We start from the raw sequence: 20,356 nt of genomic DNA on the forward strand, positions 1-20,356 counted from the left end.
TCTCAAAGAATGTATTGATTCTTTCGTATATGACATCTTCAAATATTTTTGAAAAAACGAGTAGGACAGAAATGGGCCGATAGGTCATCCTGCATGCCACCCTTGTAGACAGGACCTACCTTTGCAACCTTTAGTTCCTTCCAGAAGTCAGAGTAAGATTAATGATATATGATAATACATCAGAGATTAATGGGGCTATATATAGAACAGGTTCAGCACTAATTTCATCGATCCCACCAGCTGCATTGGATTTCAGTTTCATTAAGAATGTTGCAATTTCCTCTGCACATGTTGGCCGAAGGAAAATAGAGCTCTGTATTTGTTGAGTATTTGTATTTACAGCATTGCCTTTATGAATTTCCCCCTTGAATTTGGCAGCGTTTATAAAGTGATTGCTCATTGCATTTGCTATATCCACATCGCACAGAGGCTGTTCGTTCAAGATTATTGTTTCCGGTGAATGGTTTTCCTACAAGTTATTTTGTTAATAACATCCCACAATTTGCTGGGCTCAAAACGTGCTCGTAATACATGCTTTTAGCGTTTTTCAATTTTTTGGTCAAGCTATTACGAAGCTTTTTGAATGCTTTCAGGAGGTCACGTGTTTTAACGAAAGTGTGGTACATGGCGTATTTTTTCTTTATCTCTTTTTTTTAGTTCATGATTATTAGACTAATTTTCTGGTTGCACATTAATAAGACTGTGCACTGAAGAATTGTGGACCTATACCTACAACAAGTGATCCCAATCGCCGTTCTTTCTGCTCCGAAACAGCTTTTTCTCTGCTCCTAAAATTGCTCCATATCCTAAACTGGCTGGACCACCGCTGAACATTTGAATTTGTTGCAATTTCATTCATTGTTTTGCCCTTTCAGTGAAACTGGGATTTTAGAAGCAGTGTTGCAATGCATCTTAATGGCATCATAGGATGAAGCCTTCTTTCTGTGTTCCCATCACTGCAGCGTCTGGCGGATGCAACGCTGGATTTCCACGCCTTGCACCAGCAGTATGGGCAGGTGCTGAGTGAGCTAAGTCACCGGGATGGCCCAGGCGGACGAGGGGACCGTCTGCAGGCAGCCGGTCAGTTCATGGACCGGCTTTCCCAGGCAGCACTGCCCTTCCTGGAGGAGCAGGAGGAGGCGGCCGACTGCCTCAAGGAGTACCTGGCCTACGCCAATGCACTCCTGTACGTTGCTTTGCCAACACTCTGTCCATGTTAGTCCCAAGTGCGTGTTCTACAGGCGTCGCAAAAGAATGTGTCACACAAAGGGCAAAAATATCTGTTGGCCAACTGATAGGAACCATCAGCAGGATTTGCAACGTTATGGCGCAAGCTGTTAAGAGCTTACCACAGCCACTTTCTGTGCCAATGCTGTCCCCCATCACTGGTGTCCATCGCAGCTATCGCGCATATTTAGAAAAAAAAGAAAAGAACACCAGAATTTGAGGTGGAATCAAACGCCGGCATTCTGGGTGGTAGTAAAGTGCTCTGCCACAGAGCCACACCAATGCTTGAAACAGGTTTAGAAAAAGACCCTCTGTGGGCATCATGTTGGGTGCATTGGCAACAATACAAATATTCCTTGGCTGAAGAGTATAATCACACCAGGTGTCACTCCATATGAATTGCATAACGTGTGAGTGGTTTAAAGCCGCCCTTCTATTACAAAGAGCTCAACCACAATTCATCATCATCATCAGCCAGAACATCAACGAAGTTTGCAGCTGTTAGGTGCACATATTTACTTACAGACACATAGTAAGTACTTTGCTACTTGGCAAAATGATGAATTATGGCATACTGGGTACTTCGCAACTGTATTTGCAGTACGAATGAAGGGGAATTGTCCGAGGGGCTCGTTTCTTTGTTAGACACAACCATTGAAACAAGCAGGCAATTAAGCTAAGGAAAGCATGGAGGGACATTATTTGTTATTTCTTTAACAGCAGTGTAATGATGTTGACTTAAAGGAGTACTGACATGATTTTGAAGTGCAGCAAAACGGACGTTTTTGGTTTCCTTGGCATGTAGTGTTAACGCTCTCCCCACACCGCATCCGGGAAACACGTATAAATATTTAAGTTTGATTTTAAAGTTTTCATCTCCCAGCGTCTGCAAGGCAGCTTCACCGCATGGAGAGCCCTATGACGTTTCAAGTCAGCTCACTTGGTTTGTGAAATCTGGGTTCTGCATGCAGCCTAAATCACAGAAATCGCTGTCGGAGGCACTGGACGACAGTTCACTCATCATGAACCACGTTCGACTGACAGCAAAGGACAGCAGGTGCATATTTCGTGGGTTGCAGTCTGCCCGTGACGTCACGGGCCGACTTGACACGTCACTATGAAGCCGCCCTCTCGAAACCGAAACCGAAACTGCTGGTTGAAAGAAGCGGTATTAAAAATATATGCAATGCATCCCCAGGCACCACGACACTCTTTTTAGGGTTCTCGACACCCGTGCTTTCATTTAGAGCAATAACCCGAAAAATTTTAAAATTCATGTCAGTACTCCTTTAAAGTGAAAAGAACTAAAGTGGACGAAAAAATGCCAGGCCTGTGCGGAAAGCGCAGCATAGTCACAGCGAAAGCTGGAAGAGCGGCATTTCTAGAGCCCGTTGTAAACTCACTTGGGGCTGCTAATACCTAGTACACTAGCAAGATACCCACTACTCCATGATTCAGCCTCGCCACGGTGGTCTAGTGGTTATGGCGCTCAACTGCTGACCCGAAGGTCGCGGGATGGAATCGCGGCTGCAGCGGCTGCATTTTCTATGGAGGCGAAAATGTTTGAGGCCCGTGTACTTAGATTTAGGTGCACGTTAAAGAACCCCAGGTGGTAGAAATACCCGGAGCCCTCCACTACGGCGTCTCTCATAATCATATCGTGGTTTTGGGACGTTAAACCCTCTGTGAAGTTGGGAAGCACTGACTACGCCACTATACGTCATTTTGCGGAGAATCGAGGTACCCGCTTCACATCTCTAAGGCATTTTTATGTGCACTTTGTTCATGCGACGACTGATGACAATGAAGAATTACGGCTCAGCCCTGTGTAATGGGTTGGAAGCTTTAAAGGGACCCTGAAACGGTTTTTTGAAGTTTTGTCAGCGTTTAGGCAGGAGCATCCCCAAATCATTCTCACCAGAAATTAAGCGACGCACTGTGTACCAAGGCCGCCATGGAATTTATATTTATACCCTCCTCCTCACCACTGCCTTGCACCCTCAACTCACAGACACCCTGACATCGCCGGCTATCGCATCACTCTCATGAGCGCACTCGACGGTTTGAGCTTCGCCCAGCCATGGCCTCAGATATTGTGCGCCGACGGGTTGCGCGCAGTCTCGGAGGCCCAATAAGGACGAAGCTCGCGGAGTGGTTGATATTTGCTCTGACAGGTGCCGCCACACTACCAGCAGATCTTATTTTATTCTTCTGTAGGGTGACAATCTGCAAAAGCATGCGGACAAACAAAAATAATTCGAGAACGATCACCGATAAGCGTAAACTCGGGCAATGCGGTTGTGTCTTCAGGGGTGAAGTTACAGCCACAGAAACGTGGATCGTGGTGTTGAACGGATAGCGAGAGCGCGATGCTCATTGCAGCGACGAGCTGAAGGGATTCCGCTCGCCAGATGCCTCACGAACATTGCACGATGTCGCAGCTTTACAAGTCACCAATTGCTAGATATGTGGTACACAACACGGCTAGGACAATTAATTATGTCCAAGAAAAGAAACCTCGAGATAAACACTGTCGCTCAGCTCACGTCAACACGGAGTACGTTGTAACACAGGCAGACGACGCTCGTTGCCCACAGGTGGTTCAGTGACGTGTACTGGACATATCCAATCAGATCAGCCGCCTGCGTGACGTCGCGCTTCCAATACGACGCGCAGTGGAAGTGGGCGGTTTGAAAACGCATTTGGCTGAGCCGCTGTGATCGGTGGCGATTCGCAGCTTTAAAGCCTTGTAATAAATTACACAGTTTACGCACAGAACTTAAATCGGTCTGTAAATGATCCTTAGGACTTGGTCTACCGGCTCAATGTGTTCGTACAAAATCGTCAAAACCGTTTCAGGGTCTCTTTAAACGACCAACTAGTTACATAATTCGCATTGTGTGACACCCAGTAGCTAGTTCACTCTCCCACCACTCTCTATAACATACGTTAACGTGAGACCCTGAGGAAATGGATCATGGGGGCCTTGTGGGCTTCCTTGGCAACCAATACAAGTGCACTTGGGAGGAACCCACTACGCTATAAATCATCATAATTTTTGGGAAGTAGGGAAGCAGCAACTATGACATTATTCGTCATTCTGCAGAGAACCGTGGTATCCGCCAAACACCTGTAATGCATTGTGTGCACTTTGTTGATGCTGTGCCTGATGACGATAAAGAATTATGGCAGAGCGCCTTGCAGTGGGTTGGAAGCATTCAATAACCCACTCGCTGCGCAATTCGCATTGTGTGACACCTGGTTACAGGATTCGCGTTGTGTGATGCCTGGTAGTAATTTCGCTCTTGTATCATGCTATATAACATATGTTAATGTGTTTCCTTCCCGACATGAAGCCTGTATAGGGTCCTTTTCTTAAGCAGTTTCAAGCACCGGCATGGCACTGAGGTAGAATACTGGGCTCCCACGCAGAGGGCCCAGGTTTGAACCCCGTTCCATCCTGGATGTTTTTGCTTAATAATTTTTTTCTTATTTCGCGCAATAGCGGTTATGGAGACCGGCGGCGGCAGACAACTACGGTGCCAAAAACAGCCGTTGAAATGATCTCATAACAGCTTTCGCTGTAAAATCAGCCTTTCAGTCAGCGGGATCCATACCCACAACTTTCGAATTACACGTCCAATGCTCCACCAATTGAGCTACGATGGGCACTCCCTCGTCTACTTTGTAGGGTATTTATGTGTAATCCTTGAAAGTGTTAGCCAGCACCACCCGTAGCCCAGGTGGCGAATGTGGAACACTCTTTTCTGCCAGAGGGCGTTACGGGGCACATGATGTTGGACGAGGTGGCGGCTGACCAATAAACCCTCGCATGCTACCTAAGGCATCAATTCAGCAAAACTTGTTGCAGGGCTAGTTGGTACATAACTTCTAGGAAAAATTTTTTAGACGCCTAAGCACCAATAGAAGAAAGACGAAGCACAGAAAAAGAGTGTTGTTCGAGCAGCTTTCGTTTCGCCAAGTTCTCACGCAATATTTGGTGGCAGGTTGTCTTACCTATGTCGAGAGCATCCAATAGCATGCGGACTGTAATGGTGCGGTCTTGCTGTACGATCTCCCTGATCCGAGCCTGGTTGTTTTCATTCTGTGAGGTTGCAGGGCACGCCTCTGCCTTGTGTCATCTTCCACCAACATTCTTCCCGAAATGAACCTCTCCTGCTACTTGAAAACTTGCGCCCGCGATAATGTCTCGTTGCTGTAAGCGTCACGAAGGAACTCATACATCTGTGTGGCTGTCTTGCCAAGCTTCCCACAAAATTTTATGTTTATGCACTGTTCAAGGCGGACGTCCATCTCTGCACATTCACTCACAGTAGAATGCGCACACGACTAGTGACAACGTATCTTTCTACATGTAATGCCATCTAGCGGCTGCCACAGCAATTAACATAAATAGCTCGGGTTAGCCCGAAAAAATGGTGCTGCACATACGTACCAGGATTTGTTTTGGGGAATCATTTCTAGAGAAGAAAATAAATCAGTCACGAAACTTTACGGACAAAGGTTGTAGAAAGATGTAGTGCATTTATGGCATACCAATTTTTTTTTTAAGTCATAAAAGTTGCACGTAACTTTCAGGGCGATATCGAAACCGACTGCCCCTGGTGCGCAAGACACATGGCCTCTCTACTACGTAAGACCGTAATACACGTGACAAGCAAGTGACAAACTTTGAATGAAGGCGTGCCAAAGCAGAATCTGGTCAGGAAAATGAGAAAGTATTCCAAAATATACAAGAGCTTATAATTCTTTGTGTGCGATGTGTGATGCTTATCTGTTTCTTTCTGAAAGTATAAACAGGTGCAGAAAACTATTTTGACTGTCTGCAGGAAGAACTGCCGCAGTGGCAGCCCCTGTGTTTCATGCTTCATAGAGAAAGAGGAAGATTGGTATTGCGGTTTTCTGGTGCACAGCTCAAACGAAACAGATAAGCACCAAACACCACAGGCAAAGGTGAGGCGATCCGCTGGCGAAAGAGAGAGAACTTGCCACTTTTCACGAAAAGATACGACGCACCTTCATTCAAATTTTGGTTGGGGGAAAGGGTTCTATGAAGCATAGACATGCAGGTTCTTAGGTGCAGCCTTGAAGAAGACAAGACCGCTTGCCAAAATGCGTGCTCCAGCGAGACCCTGTGTTTTGAGGATATTTTCATCACTCTGTTATCAGAGACATTTTAAAATGGTTTGGTTGGTTTTCCTGTTTGCCATGTTAGCAACATTGCATACAAGAAACATGGTTACAAGAGACACTCAGTTACTCAGAGAAACGTTTTTAGGCCCCTAGAATAACTTATTCACTGTTCAGAAGAGAGACAACCCAGACACGCTCACGCAACACGGCCAACGTTGTCTTACCAACTGCTATGCGCTTCTTGAATTCCTTTGTCTCGATTCTGTTTCATGCCAGAGCCGCATGTTGTTCTTCACATGGTTGCGACTACCACTTGCACCAAGCTTTCTGTCATTATGCTTTTATAAGCACTGTTGTTCTCCCGCACTGACTCTGCAGCAGAATACTATCATGCATTTGGATTTCCGTGCAGTGTCCACGGCATGCCACTAGTATCTAAGAGCGCTTCAAAGGTATTGTGAGCAACATGAACACTTGCAAAGTGAAGTACTTTGCCTCCAAAACTTGGAAAGGAAGCTAATACAATTTGGAAGGAATGAATGACTTATTTAAGCCATCCTGAGCAATACCTGTAGATGTGTTTTTACACACTGTGATACTGATGTATAATAAAGTGATCTAGTCCAAGTCCTCAGAATGTTTGGTTACAAAGGACACGTCTCTCAGGTCCCCTATGTGCCGCTTGTAACGAGGTCTTTCTCTATTAAAAAAAATTCTTTACTCGCTTTTTTGCAGAAATTTACATAGCAGTATAGCTGACCTCACAGGGCCAACACAGTGTGTAGAATTATCTGGCAAATCAAGTAGGTGAGAGGCAGATTAAAACAGAAATGCTCTGCTGAACCACGTGGCAGTATTTCCTCCTCGTTGAATACACAATTGCATTTTATAGGTTCACGAATTGGGCCTCCTAAGAAATGTACAAATGGTGGACAGCCGATTTTTTAAGCCAGGAAAGTGTAGCATATGCCTCCTATTCTGGCAGTAACAAAGGAATGGCAGCTGCATTTAGCTAGCTGGTTTTGGTTGGCAACAGGTACAATCGGTTGTTGGTCAGTGCACCTGTCGAGCTTGTCGTTCCTCTTTCTTGGTACCTAAACCTTTTTCCATGTCCATAGCGCTGTTGCCCACCAGAGTGAACATCCATCGCCCGTCACTTCCAGACAGCACTTGATTACATTCTTTGAAGGACCACACTATCTCATCCTTGGTAGAAAGAAGTGATTTAGGTGCGCATGAAGGAACTCCAGTTGATAAAATGCATCTCAGAAGGGATGTGGTCATCACTAAGCGGAATTCATAGTGCAGAAACAAACGTAGGACTCGTCCCGTCCAACGTAGTGCTCATACTGCCTGTCCTGTGTCCGTCCCCACACTGCATATTCTGCTTGGCGGTTATAAAATGACTGATTCATTGACGTGTTTGAAAATGATAACCATTAGGGTCAGGCACTTGTGAGGTGATTAGCCAGGCTTCAATTGTCTGGCATCATTCACTATGAAAAATCTAAATGTTTGTTCATATAGAAATGTATGGGTGCCAGCCAGGACGTTTGGTTGAGAAAAAATTTAAAGGGTTACTGAACAAAAGTATAAAAAAATGATAAAAGCATCGCAATTCTATGCTGAAGACGTGACTGTTTCGATAAGCAGTGCTTATTTTTCACATATTTTTGAGCAGATGGCTGTGTCTTTAAAGGATAGCATGTGTGCGGCGGCTGCATGCTCTGTGCACATCGACAGCCATGACATAAAGCGTGCGGATACAGCAGCAACAGTGGCAGGGAGCAAGCTTGCACTTTCCTTTCTCCACCTCTCCTTTGCATCCACTGAGGTGGCCAGACCTGGGAGATGGTGCACTGTTCGTACTGATTCTAGAGACAGTAGTGGGGGCAGAGCAGGTTAAAAGACGCTGGTGATGCCTGGCGTTGTCAATGCAGGGTGCATACAGGTCCTTGAAAACCCCCGAATTCAACAAGTACATTTTCAAGGCCCTTGAAAAGCCTTGATTTTTGGCAGCAGTGTGGCCTGATGTCTCTAATGCGACCTGCTTCCAGCTGTACATTCACGACGATTCGTCAAACTTTTCATTTCAGAAGCGATATGCTGGTGTGAGTGCGCACATGTTCTGTTTTGCATTACTTGTGCAGAAAAAAGAAACGCTATTAATGCAGTGAAAGACTGTGGCCTTGGTGCCAGCTCCCAACCTGTCATTCTGCCTAGACTTGCTTTCTCTCTCTGCCGACCGTATTTACTCGAATGTAACGTGACCACGATTGTAACGCGAGGGGTGACTTTTCAGTGCCAAAAAAACACGAATGTAACGCGAGTAAAGTGGGGGCAGGGTTCTGTTTGGTTGTTTGGTGTCACAGAAGTCTGGCAACTTGGGGCACACCACGGACGCTGGCAAAATACTGAGAAGCGCGAAGCGGCTCGTGGGTTACGTGCGCCCCAATGACACGAGCACGGACGCATGCCTGCCCCGAAGGGGCAGGCGCGCGGGCTAAACAGCGCGTGGCCGAGACCCTGCCAACCGGCCATTTCGCTAACGCACAATGGCCGCACTCGCGAAGCGAGGGCGAAGCCACGATTAGGTTTCCGCGCCCGAAGGGCGCAGAGGGCCTTCACTGAGCAACAGGGAAAAACTGCCGGCAACATTGCACGCATCCGCGGTGTGCCCGTGTCGTATCACTGGGGCGCACTGCCCCAAGTTGCCAGACTTTTGTGACACCAAACAGAACCCTGCCGCGGGGGGAAAAAAGTACCTTTATTTGCTGCACATGGTAGTGGCAAAGACATCCCAGTTTCTAAATATAAAGTGAGTTTTGTTCATTCATCGCTTTCATCGCCATCATCGCTGGTGGTCGAGCCCTCTTTGTCACTTTCTTCCTCCCAGATGAGGTCATCCTCCGTGCCATCCATATAGTTCGATATACAGCACTTTTTAAACGCGCGAACTATCATGTCGTGCGGCAGGCCGTACGTCTCGGGCTTTCCACTGAATCAGCTCAACGTTGACCCCCAATAGGCGATTTCGCCGCTCAATCACAAACTCGGCCACTTTTTTTGCGAGTTCTGTGTGACGGCCACAACGAGGTCCACGGAAGCCTTTTCGGCCAGGCTCACTCTTGAAGAGGGCTTCACGCTGGAGCCTCCACCCACGGATAGTAGATTCCGCCACATCTAGCCGTCGAGCCACAGCTGAGTTCCCGATTTCCTCAGCCATCAGTATTGCACTTCTCTTAAAGCGGGCATCGTACTGAACTCGTCGCGCTGCCATTTGCTCGAGCCGAAGTCGCGGAAGCACAAAGGAAATGAAGCGCCCGCAAAACACGTCGCGAACAATAGGATTGGATTGGATTCGATTCGATGTTGGCAGCACAAGGTTGAAAGATCGCTAGGTTTGTCGTAGCCATTTTTAGGAACCAGTGGGGCGGCACCGCCAAGGCACGATTTGAGGTGCTTCGATTATAACGCGGACCCCCAAATCACTTGAGAGAGATTTTGAAAAAAACTCGCGTTACATTCGAGTAAATACGGTGTCTTCTTTTGTGACTTCACCCTGTCAGGAGAGTGGCACATCAAGTCAGCACACTCTAGCAAAGTGAAGCCTAGCTGTTTCAGCAGCTGTTCTTAACAGTTGTATGCTACTTTAGATTTAATTTTTTCATTGACTCATACCTTAAGGGCCCCATAGAGATATTACATGAGGGGTGGGCAAGAAAAAAAAAGCAGCTGTTCACAATTCATATGAAAAGTAATGGCTCTTTATGGCAGTTTTAAATTGAGTGATATTAGTTACCATGGCAATGTGGGTGGAAAGGTCATTCCATTCTTGTGCTGTTTGAAAAAAAAAATTACTTCTGGAAGGTTAGTATGGATGCATACGAGATATACGGCTTTTGGATGGCAATGGCGCAACGTGCGATAGGTGGTCTGATGAATGCATTGCCTGGTGCCTAGAAAGCTGTTAGTTTTGTAGCAGTAGGTGCCTAAGCTAGGTTGCGATGAAGGTAACCTGTGTGATCATATATAGACAATTCTACAGTTTAATAGGGAGTGCAGTGAAACTAATCAGAATTTTGAAGCGTTGTTATAGTTTAAGAAAAGCCTCCTCTGGATCCCTTTCTTTTAGTCCTTGAAAAACCTGTGACAGGGCCTGGAAAGTCCTTAAGTTTTCTCCTTTTGAACCTCAACGAACCCTCTCAATGAGCAAGCAGCGATGCAGGGAGCATAGTTGGCACACAAGTTCCCGGGAACGGTTTACAGGGATGATAAAGTCTCACGACCATATTCCCCAAGTCCTGGCTGTCCAGTACGCCCATGACAGGGCTGGGAGGCTTGACCTCCCAGTCCCGAAGTGGGATTAGCCAGGCAGGTGGCAACACCCTGTACAGGACGTATAAATAAAGTTATTTCCATCCATCCTTTCCAGTGAGTTAAACGTCACCTTTTCTAGCTCATGATGTAAACGCTAAAAAATGCACTAATTTTCTGCTACTTTCTGCCTGAAAACAAGGTTGTGCCAACCAATTTCAGCACCCTAGCTTTCAAGTTGGCTGAAAATCTTGGCGGTAAAAGTTTTGTTCGGTATCCCTTTACACATACTGGGATTAATAGAGCCTTCATTTACAGTTGGGCAATGTGATTGTCATTGTTCTGTGTGTTTGGGATTAGCAGGCACACTGTGTGAACAGGAGGAGACACACATTCGTACTCCCACTGGAGAGTTATATTTTAAGTGTGGTCACATGATGCTGGTGTATGCAAACCAGAAACCGGGATGTTTTGCAAGCAGCTACAGTCCTACTGCATGTAGTCAATTACTTTGCCCTTCCACCCACCACGGTGGTCTTGTGGTTGTGGCACTCGACTGCTGACCCAGAGGTCGTGGAATTGAATCCGGTGGCCGCATTTCGATGGAGGCGAAATGCCCAAGGCCTGTGTACTCAGATTTAGGTGTGCCACCAGATGCTTAAAATTTGTGGAGCCCTCCACTACAGCGCCCCTCATAATCATATCATGGTTTTGGGATGCAAAACCCCAGCAGTTATTGCTTTTACCCTTTCGTGTGTGTTTAATGTTGTGTCTGTGCGCAGGGCTGTGTGCAGTCATCAGGAAGTTCTGCAATATGGGCTGGAACGAAAGAAGAGCCTCTATGCATCCAGGGAGTCACAACGGGCAGAAATGGCAAGTCTGCTTTTTGATTTTAGCTAGTTGCCATTGGTGCAGCTGAGCCACATCATATGGTCACCATTAATGTTTAGTGTGGTGCTTGTTCTTTTCATATTTTCAAATCCGAACAGTGTCACTTTCGCTCATTGTTTTAGGGAGAAACGGTCAGGGAGTGTCGTCATAGTGGGTTTACAGTAGTTATCATACTTTAAAACCATAATGCACAAGCAAAATGTGTGCTAGAGAAACAATGTTGCACGTGAGGTAATGCGAAAGGTGGTTCAGACACTAGCCAAAATCCAACAGTGAAGTTTAGATGGGACCACATTCCAGTTGAGGTAGCTGGGCCACTGTGGGGGAGGTGCCTGAATTTGAAGACTGGTCAGGCTGATTGTGGGTGATGACACCATGAGAGTGCACTTTAGGAATGCAGCATTAGCACCAAAGGAGAGTGAACGAAAAGAAGGCGTCAGCTGCACAGCTGGAGCCCCCTTTCTTCATTTCCTTCGTGCTTGGAGTGGACACAGTAGCAGATGCAGGCACTGCAGGGCCCTTCGCAAGCGTGAAATGTACGCGGACATTCTTAGGATTCTCCTCTAGGTGTCTCCTCGTAGGCTGCTTTGAGGCAGTCTATAAGATTATCTCCTCATGTCCATGCTCTTAAACATACGAAATTGAAGCCTATGAAACTGATCGCGACAAAGAAAATTGCATGAACACTTCTTCCATGACGCTCTCAAAAATGCAGGTTGATTAGCATACGAAATTGATTGCAACAAAGAAAATTGCGTGAGTGCTCCTTCCATGATGCTCTCAAAAAAGGAGATAAGCATACAAAATTGATCGCGACAAAGAAAATTGTGTGAGCACTCCTTCCATGATAAGCAGATTGATTAGCATAAGAAATTGATTGCGACAAAGAAAACTGCATAAGCACTCCTTCCGTTACGCAATCAAAAAAGCAGATTGATCAGCATACGAGCACTCCTTCCGTTACACTATCATAAAAGCAGATTGATCAGCATACGAAATTGATTGTGACAAAGAAAATTGTGCGAGTGCTCCTCCTGTGACGCTCTCAAAAAAGAAGCTAAGCATACGAAATTGATTGCGACAAAGAAATTTTTGTGAGCGCTCCTTTCATGATAAGCAGATTGATTAGCTTAAAGGGACACTAAAGAGAAACAATGAATTGGTTTAGATTGATAAAGTGCGCTCGGAGAACTCTTGTGTAGTTTATTTCATCACGATAGGTTTACTATTAGAGGAGAAAACCAAGTTCAAAGTTTCATTTTTAAATTTCGCGCCGAACTTTGTAATTCGTGACGTAAAAGACTTGAAAGAGCATTTAACGTATTTTGGCGCCACTGGCTCGACGAAATTTCCACAAACTCGTTATGTCAAGTCTCTGGCCCCCTCAGAGGACAGTGTACTTCGATTTAACCGATTAGGAACTGCATAGGCCCAAGCAGGCGCCGTCAAAAATATGTGACGTCACAACAAATGGTGCCGGAATTCCAAGGTGGCGTCGCCACCTGTATTTTCTTTTTGCGCGTTTTCTCGCTTATTAAGCGTCTTCGCGCAGGAAGCGTGGTGTTTTTGGTATCGTGGAAGACTACTAAGGCGAGAAAAATCGTTTTGCTCTTTAGTGTCCCTTTAAGAAATTGATTGCAAAAAAAATTGCATGAGCACTCCTCTAGTTACGCTATCAAAAAAGCAGATTGATCAGCATACGAAATTGATTGGACAAAGAAAATTGCGTGAGTGCTCCGTCTGTGACGCTCTCAAAAAAGGAGCTAAGCATACGAAATTGATTGCGACAAAGAAAATTTTGTGAGCGCTCTTTCCGTGATAAGCAGATTGATTAGCTTAAGAAATTTATTGCAACAAAATTGCATGAGCACTCATTCCATTATGCTATCAAAAAAGCAGATTGATCAGCATACGAAATTGATTGGACAAAAAGAATTGTGTCAGTGCTCCTTCCGTGATAAACAGATTGATTAGTATACGAAATTGATTGCGACAAAGAAAATTGCATGAGCACTCCTTCTGTTGCGCTATCGAAAAAGCAGATTGATCAGCATACGAAATTGATTGGACAAAGGAAATTGCGCGAGTGGCCTTTCTGTGACGCTCTCAAAAAAACGCCAGGCCTGCGTGGAAAGCGCAGCACAGTCACAGCGAAAGCTCGAAGAGCGGCATTTCTAGAGCCTGTTATAAACTCTCTTGTGGCTACTGATACAAGTACATTAGGAACGTACCCATTACACCACAAATCATATTTTTGTGAAGTTGGGAAGCACCCACCCCGACACTACTCGTCATTCTGTGGAGAAGCGAGGTGCCATCTGTAAGGCATTTATGCACTTTCTTGATGCGATGGTTGATGACGATGAAGAATTACGGCTGATCCCTTTGTAATGGGTTGGAAGCTTTAAAGGACCCACTAGTTACGTAATTTGCATTGTGTGATGCCCGGCCGTTATTTCATTCTCCCACCACGCTTTATAACATACGTTAACGTGAGAAAGAGAGAGAGGGAATTAACCTTATTGAGACCCTGAACAAATGCACCACGGGAGCCCTATGGGCTTCCTTGGCAACCAATAGAAGTGCACTTGAGAGGAACCCACTACGCTGAACAAGATAGCACTTTTACAGTGAAGCTGCATATGGCTATAGGTTCTAGCGGATTGCGTCCGCAGAGAAGACGATGTGCTTTCAGAGAGTTCGGCCGCCCCCAGAGTCAGTCAGCAAAATGTGAATTAAGTGAACCAAGTGAGAATTACATTGAATTGATGGTGCATTAAGTGGACTAAAGGTGGCAGAGTTGTTTGTTTGTTAATACTGTCAACACCAAGAGGGGGTTTTTACATGAACAAATACAATTTGCCGCAATTCGAGCAAAAGAAAAATGACCAAGAAATACATTAAGATATAAAGTGAACACAGGCATGTACCATTACATTGTGCACATTGAGAAAAAAAAATAAAAATTGACAAAGAGAGTGGCAAAATACGTCGACATCGTGCACACAATACTAAAAAAAATAATAAATATAATTACTACGACACATTTGTAACAGAGAAAATAAATGACTCTAAAGCTGCAGTAAAAGTACTGATGGAAGAAGACATGATGACTGCACCTGGTAGTTCATTCCATTTTTTAATTGCCCTTGGAAAGAAGCTGTACTTAAATGTGTCATTTCAGGTGACTAGGGGCTGTATGTACAAGTTTTGTCTGTGTCTAAAGCGCAGATCTGGAGAAATTACAAAGAAATAAGTTAATATTAACCTGGTTACGAATAATGAGGAACAGAAATTTTAAACGGTCATACTTAGTTCTAAGATCTAAGGCGGGAAGATTTGCACGATTACAAAGTTCGGAAGCAGAGTGTACGCGTTGATATTTATTAAATATGAATCTGGAAGCCATTCTTTGAACTCTGTCTAGTTTATATTGATTTGAAGCAGTGTGGGGGTCCCATACTATCTTAGCATATTCGATAATTGTTCATACTAACATTTTGTGCGCCAGACTTTTCACCTCGGGTGTTGCGCCATGTAATCTTCGCCTCAGGCCCCACAGAGTTCTATTTGCCTTTCTACAGGTGACGTCTATATGAGTGTTCCACCTCAAGTCTGAAGTAAATATTGGTCCTAAGCATTTATATTCTAGTACCCTTTTTAGTTCATGCAGACCAATATTGTAATTATATTCCAAAGGTACCTTCTTTCTTGTTATACTCATGCAAACTGATTTTACGGGGTTTAAAGACATCTGCCATTCATTACACCAAAGTAAAATTTTTTGTAAATTGTTGTTCAGGTCTAACTGGCCTTTTAGGAATGTGATCTTGTTATATATCACACAGTCATCTGCAAACAATTTTAGTGGGACGATCATATCTGAGGGCAGGTCATTTACAAAAATAAGAAATAGAAGAGGCCTCAAAACACTGCCTTGAGGCACGCCGGATCGAACTCATCTGGACGTGGATTTAATTTTATTTATTTCTACGTATTGCGTACGAGAATGGAGATACAATGTGAACCATCGAGTAATATTTGAATTTCTGAATATTTCATTTACTTTTAATAAGAGTTTCGGATGCGAGACCTTATCAAAGGCTTTGGCAAAGTCTAAAAAGATTAAATCAATCTGTTCCCAGCGGTTTATTGCCTGCGCAAGATCGTGAACTGTAACAACAAGCTGCATTACTGTAGATAAGCCTCTACGAAAGCCATGTTGCACCGGAGATAATAAATTGTGGGTGTCTAAATAATTCGAGAGATGTTTGCACATTATATGCTCAAGCAGTTTGGAGCAGGTACTCGTAAGAGAGATGGGCCTGTAGTTACCAACTTCTGAAGCGTTCGCACTTTTATGAACTGGAATTATTTTAGCTTGTTTCCAGGCTAAACAAAATTATCCCTGGTTAATTGAAGATTGAAAGATTTTAGTGAGATACTTTGCGACCCATTGAGCATATCTGTATAAGAATTCGTTTGGAATTCTCTCGGGACCAGGGGATTTCTTAATGTTAATGTGTAGAAGAAGGTTGATTAGCGGGTCAGATACCGAAGGGCGATCGGAAGTGTCAGAAAAGGGTGGAAGTGCACCATCATCTTCGGTGAAAACAGAAGAAAAAAAGGAATTAAAATTTTTGGTACGTTCAAGGACAATTTTTTCATCGACGGGTTTATTCTGTTTCTCTGGCGGGTTTACATATCTCCAGAATTTGCTAGGTGCTTCGTAAAGAAAGTTTTTCAAAGTTACATTGAAAAATCTCTCCTTAGATTCCTTGACAAGACGATTTAGATCAAGCGTTAAGTTATGAAGTGAAGTCTTGTTCTGGGCACTAGGATCACGAGAACGAGCTTTTCTCTTCCTTTTAATCCTCCGTTTCAGATGAATTATGTCTCTCGTGATCCAAGGGTTTTTCTTTTGGACTTTTTAAAACTCTTAGGGATAAATCGCTTAATGCTTTCCATTGTTATGTTGTGAAAATATTCCCACAGAGAGTCAGAGCTACCATTTGATTCATAAATAGATGTGAAATTGCCAAACGACCTTTCTAGGAAATCCAAAACACTAACATCATCGGCAGCTTCAAAGTTCAGATAAGTGATGCCCGATTTCTGCTGCAAGGTGCAAGATGACATGCTCATGGGCAGAATAACCATTTTGTGGTCTGATAGACCTTCTTCAACAAGGCAACCATTCACATAAGGAGTCAAAGCATTGGATATTAATATTAGATCGAGTACAGAGGGCCGCGTTGCACGTACTCTAGTGAACTCGTTAACAACCTGACATAAATTGTAAGAAAATATTAAGTCGAGAAATAACTCATAAGAAGCATCAAGTGTGTCAACGGCCTCATACGAATCCCATTTAATAGCCGGAAGATTAAAATCACCTAATAACAGGATATTGTCTTTTTCTTTAAAGCGTCTTTCCATGAATCTTCTTAGTTCTAAAATATAATCTACAGGAGAGTTTGGAGGTCTGTGTACCCCGCCTATGTATACTGTGCGATTACTTAGTTTTGTAATTCAGACGGCCTCAGAGCAAAAAATTATGTTTTGCTTGACTAAGAGAGCTCTTCCATTGCGATCCCTCCGAACCAATGTGTAGCCTGGAGGAGCGATTTCACTATCAGATATATCTTTGTGCAACCATGTTTCCGTGATTACAATAATATCAGGTTCATGATCAATAACCAAGGCTTCAAGCGCGTGTGCTTTATTTGATACACTTCTGGCGTTTAAGTTGATTATATTAAAATTATCTTTCTGTCGCTGCACCCGTCATCGTTTCCAAGCTTGCATCTTTCATCGCGCGCTTCATTCCAGCAGTGTTGTTTACCCTCAACTTATCAAAAACCTTCTTTCCTGCCTGCCAAGTCCCAAAGTTTTTTCCTTATTCCCTGTACTCAGAAAAATCCTCGCCGATGCTGTAATCCGTATCCTTCAGTCTTGAGCAGTTCTGCAAGACTTTCATTTTATCCCTCAAGTCTGTTAACCTAAGGATGACAGGACGAGTTTTACCAGAAATTTTTTTACCTAACCTATGAATCTTCTCTATAGACGTTATGTTCACCTTTAGGGTAGAGCCACAGATTTCATCTTTTATTTTGTTTAATAGGCTTTCTTCTTTTTCGTTCTCATCTTTCTGCTACTCCCCTTATGATAAGGTTATTCCTTCTTGAACGATTATCCAAATCGTCCACATGATTAGACAGACTAGATGATTTGTTACAACATTCAGCCACAATTGTTTCAAGAGTTCTGAGCCTGTTGCGAGTCTCATCTAGGCCTTAGTCTCAATGACGAGAAGCCGATTTTGCATGTCCAGGATTCTAGTTTCAAACGGTAAGCTTAGACAAAATTTCCTTTTGATTCTGGTCCTTGCATACAGCGTCCGTTATAGGTCCTGGATTCTGCTCGACGTTGCCAGAAAGACTCATTAAATGGGAATTAAGCGATTCAGATTGATTCAAAGGTGCCCTAAGTGGTATAATGGATTTAGTGGAGCTGCATGTGGCTAGGCCAAACTGCATTCTGCCAAGAATTTTACAGTGGTGGGCCGATGCCACCCCCACAGCTTTCTGATGCATGCTACGATTGAGCAGTTCAAATGTTCACTTGCTACCGCGCAGTACCTTGCAGCAAGAAATGGTGCGATTATTTTCAGCATGCACACGACCTTTTCTTGCCTGGGCGGAAGGCACAAACTATTTGTCTTTAAGGGTGTCTAAAGGTAACTCCACGCACTTATGGTCGAGAGTCAGGTAAGTGCATTTTGGCCGCCTAAGCCAGCTGATCAGTGACTGTCGCCAAAAGACCATTGCTTGTGCAGTTACGCTGGCGGCCACTGTCAAACTGAAATTTGTCATTAACCATCATTTGCAGCTGCTTCAAAAAAGCAATGACAATGGAACTGACAGAAACAAGTCGGTGTGGGAGCTGCGCTGTCGTGTCTGTAAAGTTGGCTTCGTCGTGGCACAATTGAACTTTTGACGTCATTTTGCACCACATAATGGCGCTCGCCGAATAGCGGCACAAGGAAAAGTTATGCGCAACTCTGCTACCTGCGGTAGCATATACAGGGACACCATAGAATAAAGAACCGGTTTAGAGAAGGGAAACTGTAGCTTTGACAATGGTACAAGCAGCAGTAGCACATGGAACTACCCATGGCGCCCAAGAGATGGCGCTGAACAAACAGGAAGCAAAAACGAAAACTGTTTTGTATTGTTTCCTTTCTTTTTCCTGTGCAATAAAATGACTGCTTTTGCGATTTTTTTAAATGTATTCTGTGCACATGCGCCGACACTGCGAAAGAGGACGTGACTCTCATAGGGCAACGTGCCTTGTACTCTTTCGCGCGTTTACATACCCAGCGGCATGCCCCAGCACCTTTTGGAACACTACTGGTGTGTACTAGGTTTACATGAAACCGAAGGACATGTAGTGGCACCAGTACAGACAATTCACTAGCGAGTACAGAGAACATTATTGATGGCAAACCAGCAATGCTCTTTCAATGCAAGAAATAAAATTATCATTTTGAAACCATTATCCGGAGCTCGCAAATGGCTCGCCTTTGTCTTCAGAGATGAAACAAGCAGGAAAGTGTGTCTGGCCTGTTTGCAGCGTCAGTTAGCGTTCACAATAACTAACCTGTATTACAAAACAGTCATAAAACATCAGCATTAGCTGCTACAGTGACATGGACAGCTTCAAATTTCAGCACTTGCTTTCGACGAGCACAGCTTAACACCCCCAGGTTTTTATATATTATGGCGTACTGCAGTCGAGCTGAGGACACCAAGCAGGTGGGGGTTTGCGTAAGGAAATCACGTTGGAGCGGAAGTAGAGAGAAACGTAAGCATTCATACATGTGTAGGGTCAGTGCAAATGTATGTACATAAATACACAACACTGACAGTGGCAACAAAACATCAGAATGCAATCACCGACCAAAAATAACAAATATGCACGCATCAGCAAAACAAATCTACCTGTCATTACCCGGAAACCTTCAGAAATCTGTGCCTTTGCCGGTATCAGAACTCCTGCAGCACCATACAGCAGTACAGTGACTACCTGCCATAACTACAATGTTGCTGCATGAGCAAAATACGTTATATTTTGCTTCTAAATATCGTGCATCTAAAGATGCATGAAATTTAATTTTATTTAGATGCATGATGAATAGTGCATCTAAAGATGAAGTTGCGGTTTCTGTCGTATAATTATGTGTTTTGTTTTTTCAATAAAATTCAGTCGCGAGTCTGCACCCGTCCTTGTTCACTTCCTTGTCCGTGTTTCCTTTGTGCAGCACCTTGTTTAATGATGTACGACCGACTCGCCCAGCAACATGCATAAATGAGAGCTTGTAACATGCAAATTACATCATGCATGTTATGTACGGTATGATTTGCATGCCACCTTCATGGTGCACTTGTGGCCTTTTCGCTAGCTTGATATACCGAAATTGGCATGACATGGCATGATTGTATGGTGAACATAAATGACAGGTTGTCACATGAAAATCATGAAATGCATGTCATGTACAGCATGATCTACATGCCAAGCTTGGTGCACTCGTGGCCCTTTCGCTAGCGTGATAGATACCAAAAGTGGCATGACGTGACATGACTGTATGGCGATTATAAACGACAAGCGGTAACATGAAAATGGTGAAATGCACTTCACGTACACCATGATTTACGTGCCACGCTCGTTGTACACTTGTGGCCCTTTCGCTAGCCTGATACACACC

The 20,356-nt window shown here is 44.2% G+C and overlaps 1 protein-coding gene across 1 annotated transcript in view; it reads left to right on the forward strand.

Annotated features, from left to right (window-relative positions):
• The window catches only part of LOC119386441 (sorting nexin-4), a 188,640-nt gene that overhangs the window by 124,218 nt on the left and 44,066 nt on the right, over positions 1-20,356 (forward strand). The window contains exons 7-8 of the mRNA XM_049413140.1: positions 963-1,186; positions 11,481-11,575. Of these exons, the coding sequence (XP_049269097.1) occupies positions 963-1,186; positions 11,481-11,575 (319 nt within the window). The remainder of the gene's footprint in view (positions 1-962; positions 1,187-11,480; positions 11,576-20,356) is intronic.

This window comes from Rhipicephalus sanguineus, chromosome 3, assembly GCF_013339695.2.
Source record: "Rhipicephalus sanguineus isolate Rsan-2018 chromosome 3, BIME_Rsan_1.4, whole genome shotgun sequence".
Lineage (NCBI taxonomy): Eukaryota > Metazoa > Arthropoda > Arachnida > Ixodida > Ixodidae > Rhipicephalus > Rhipicephalus sanguineus.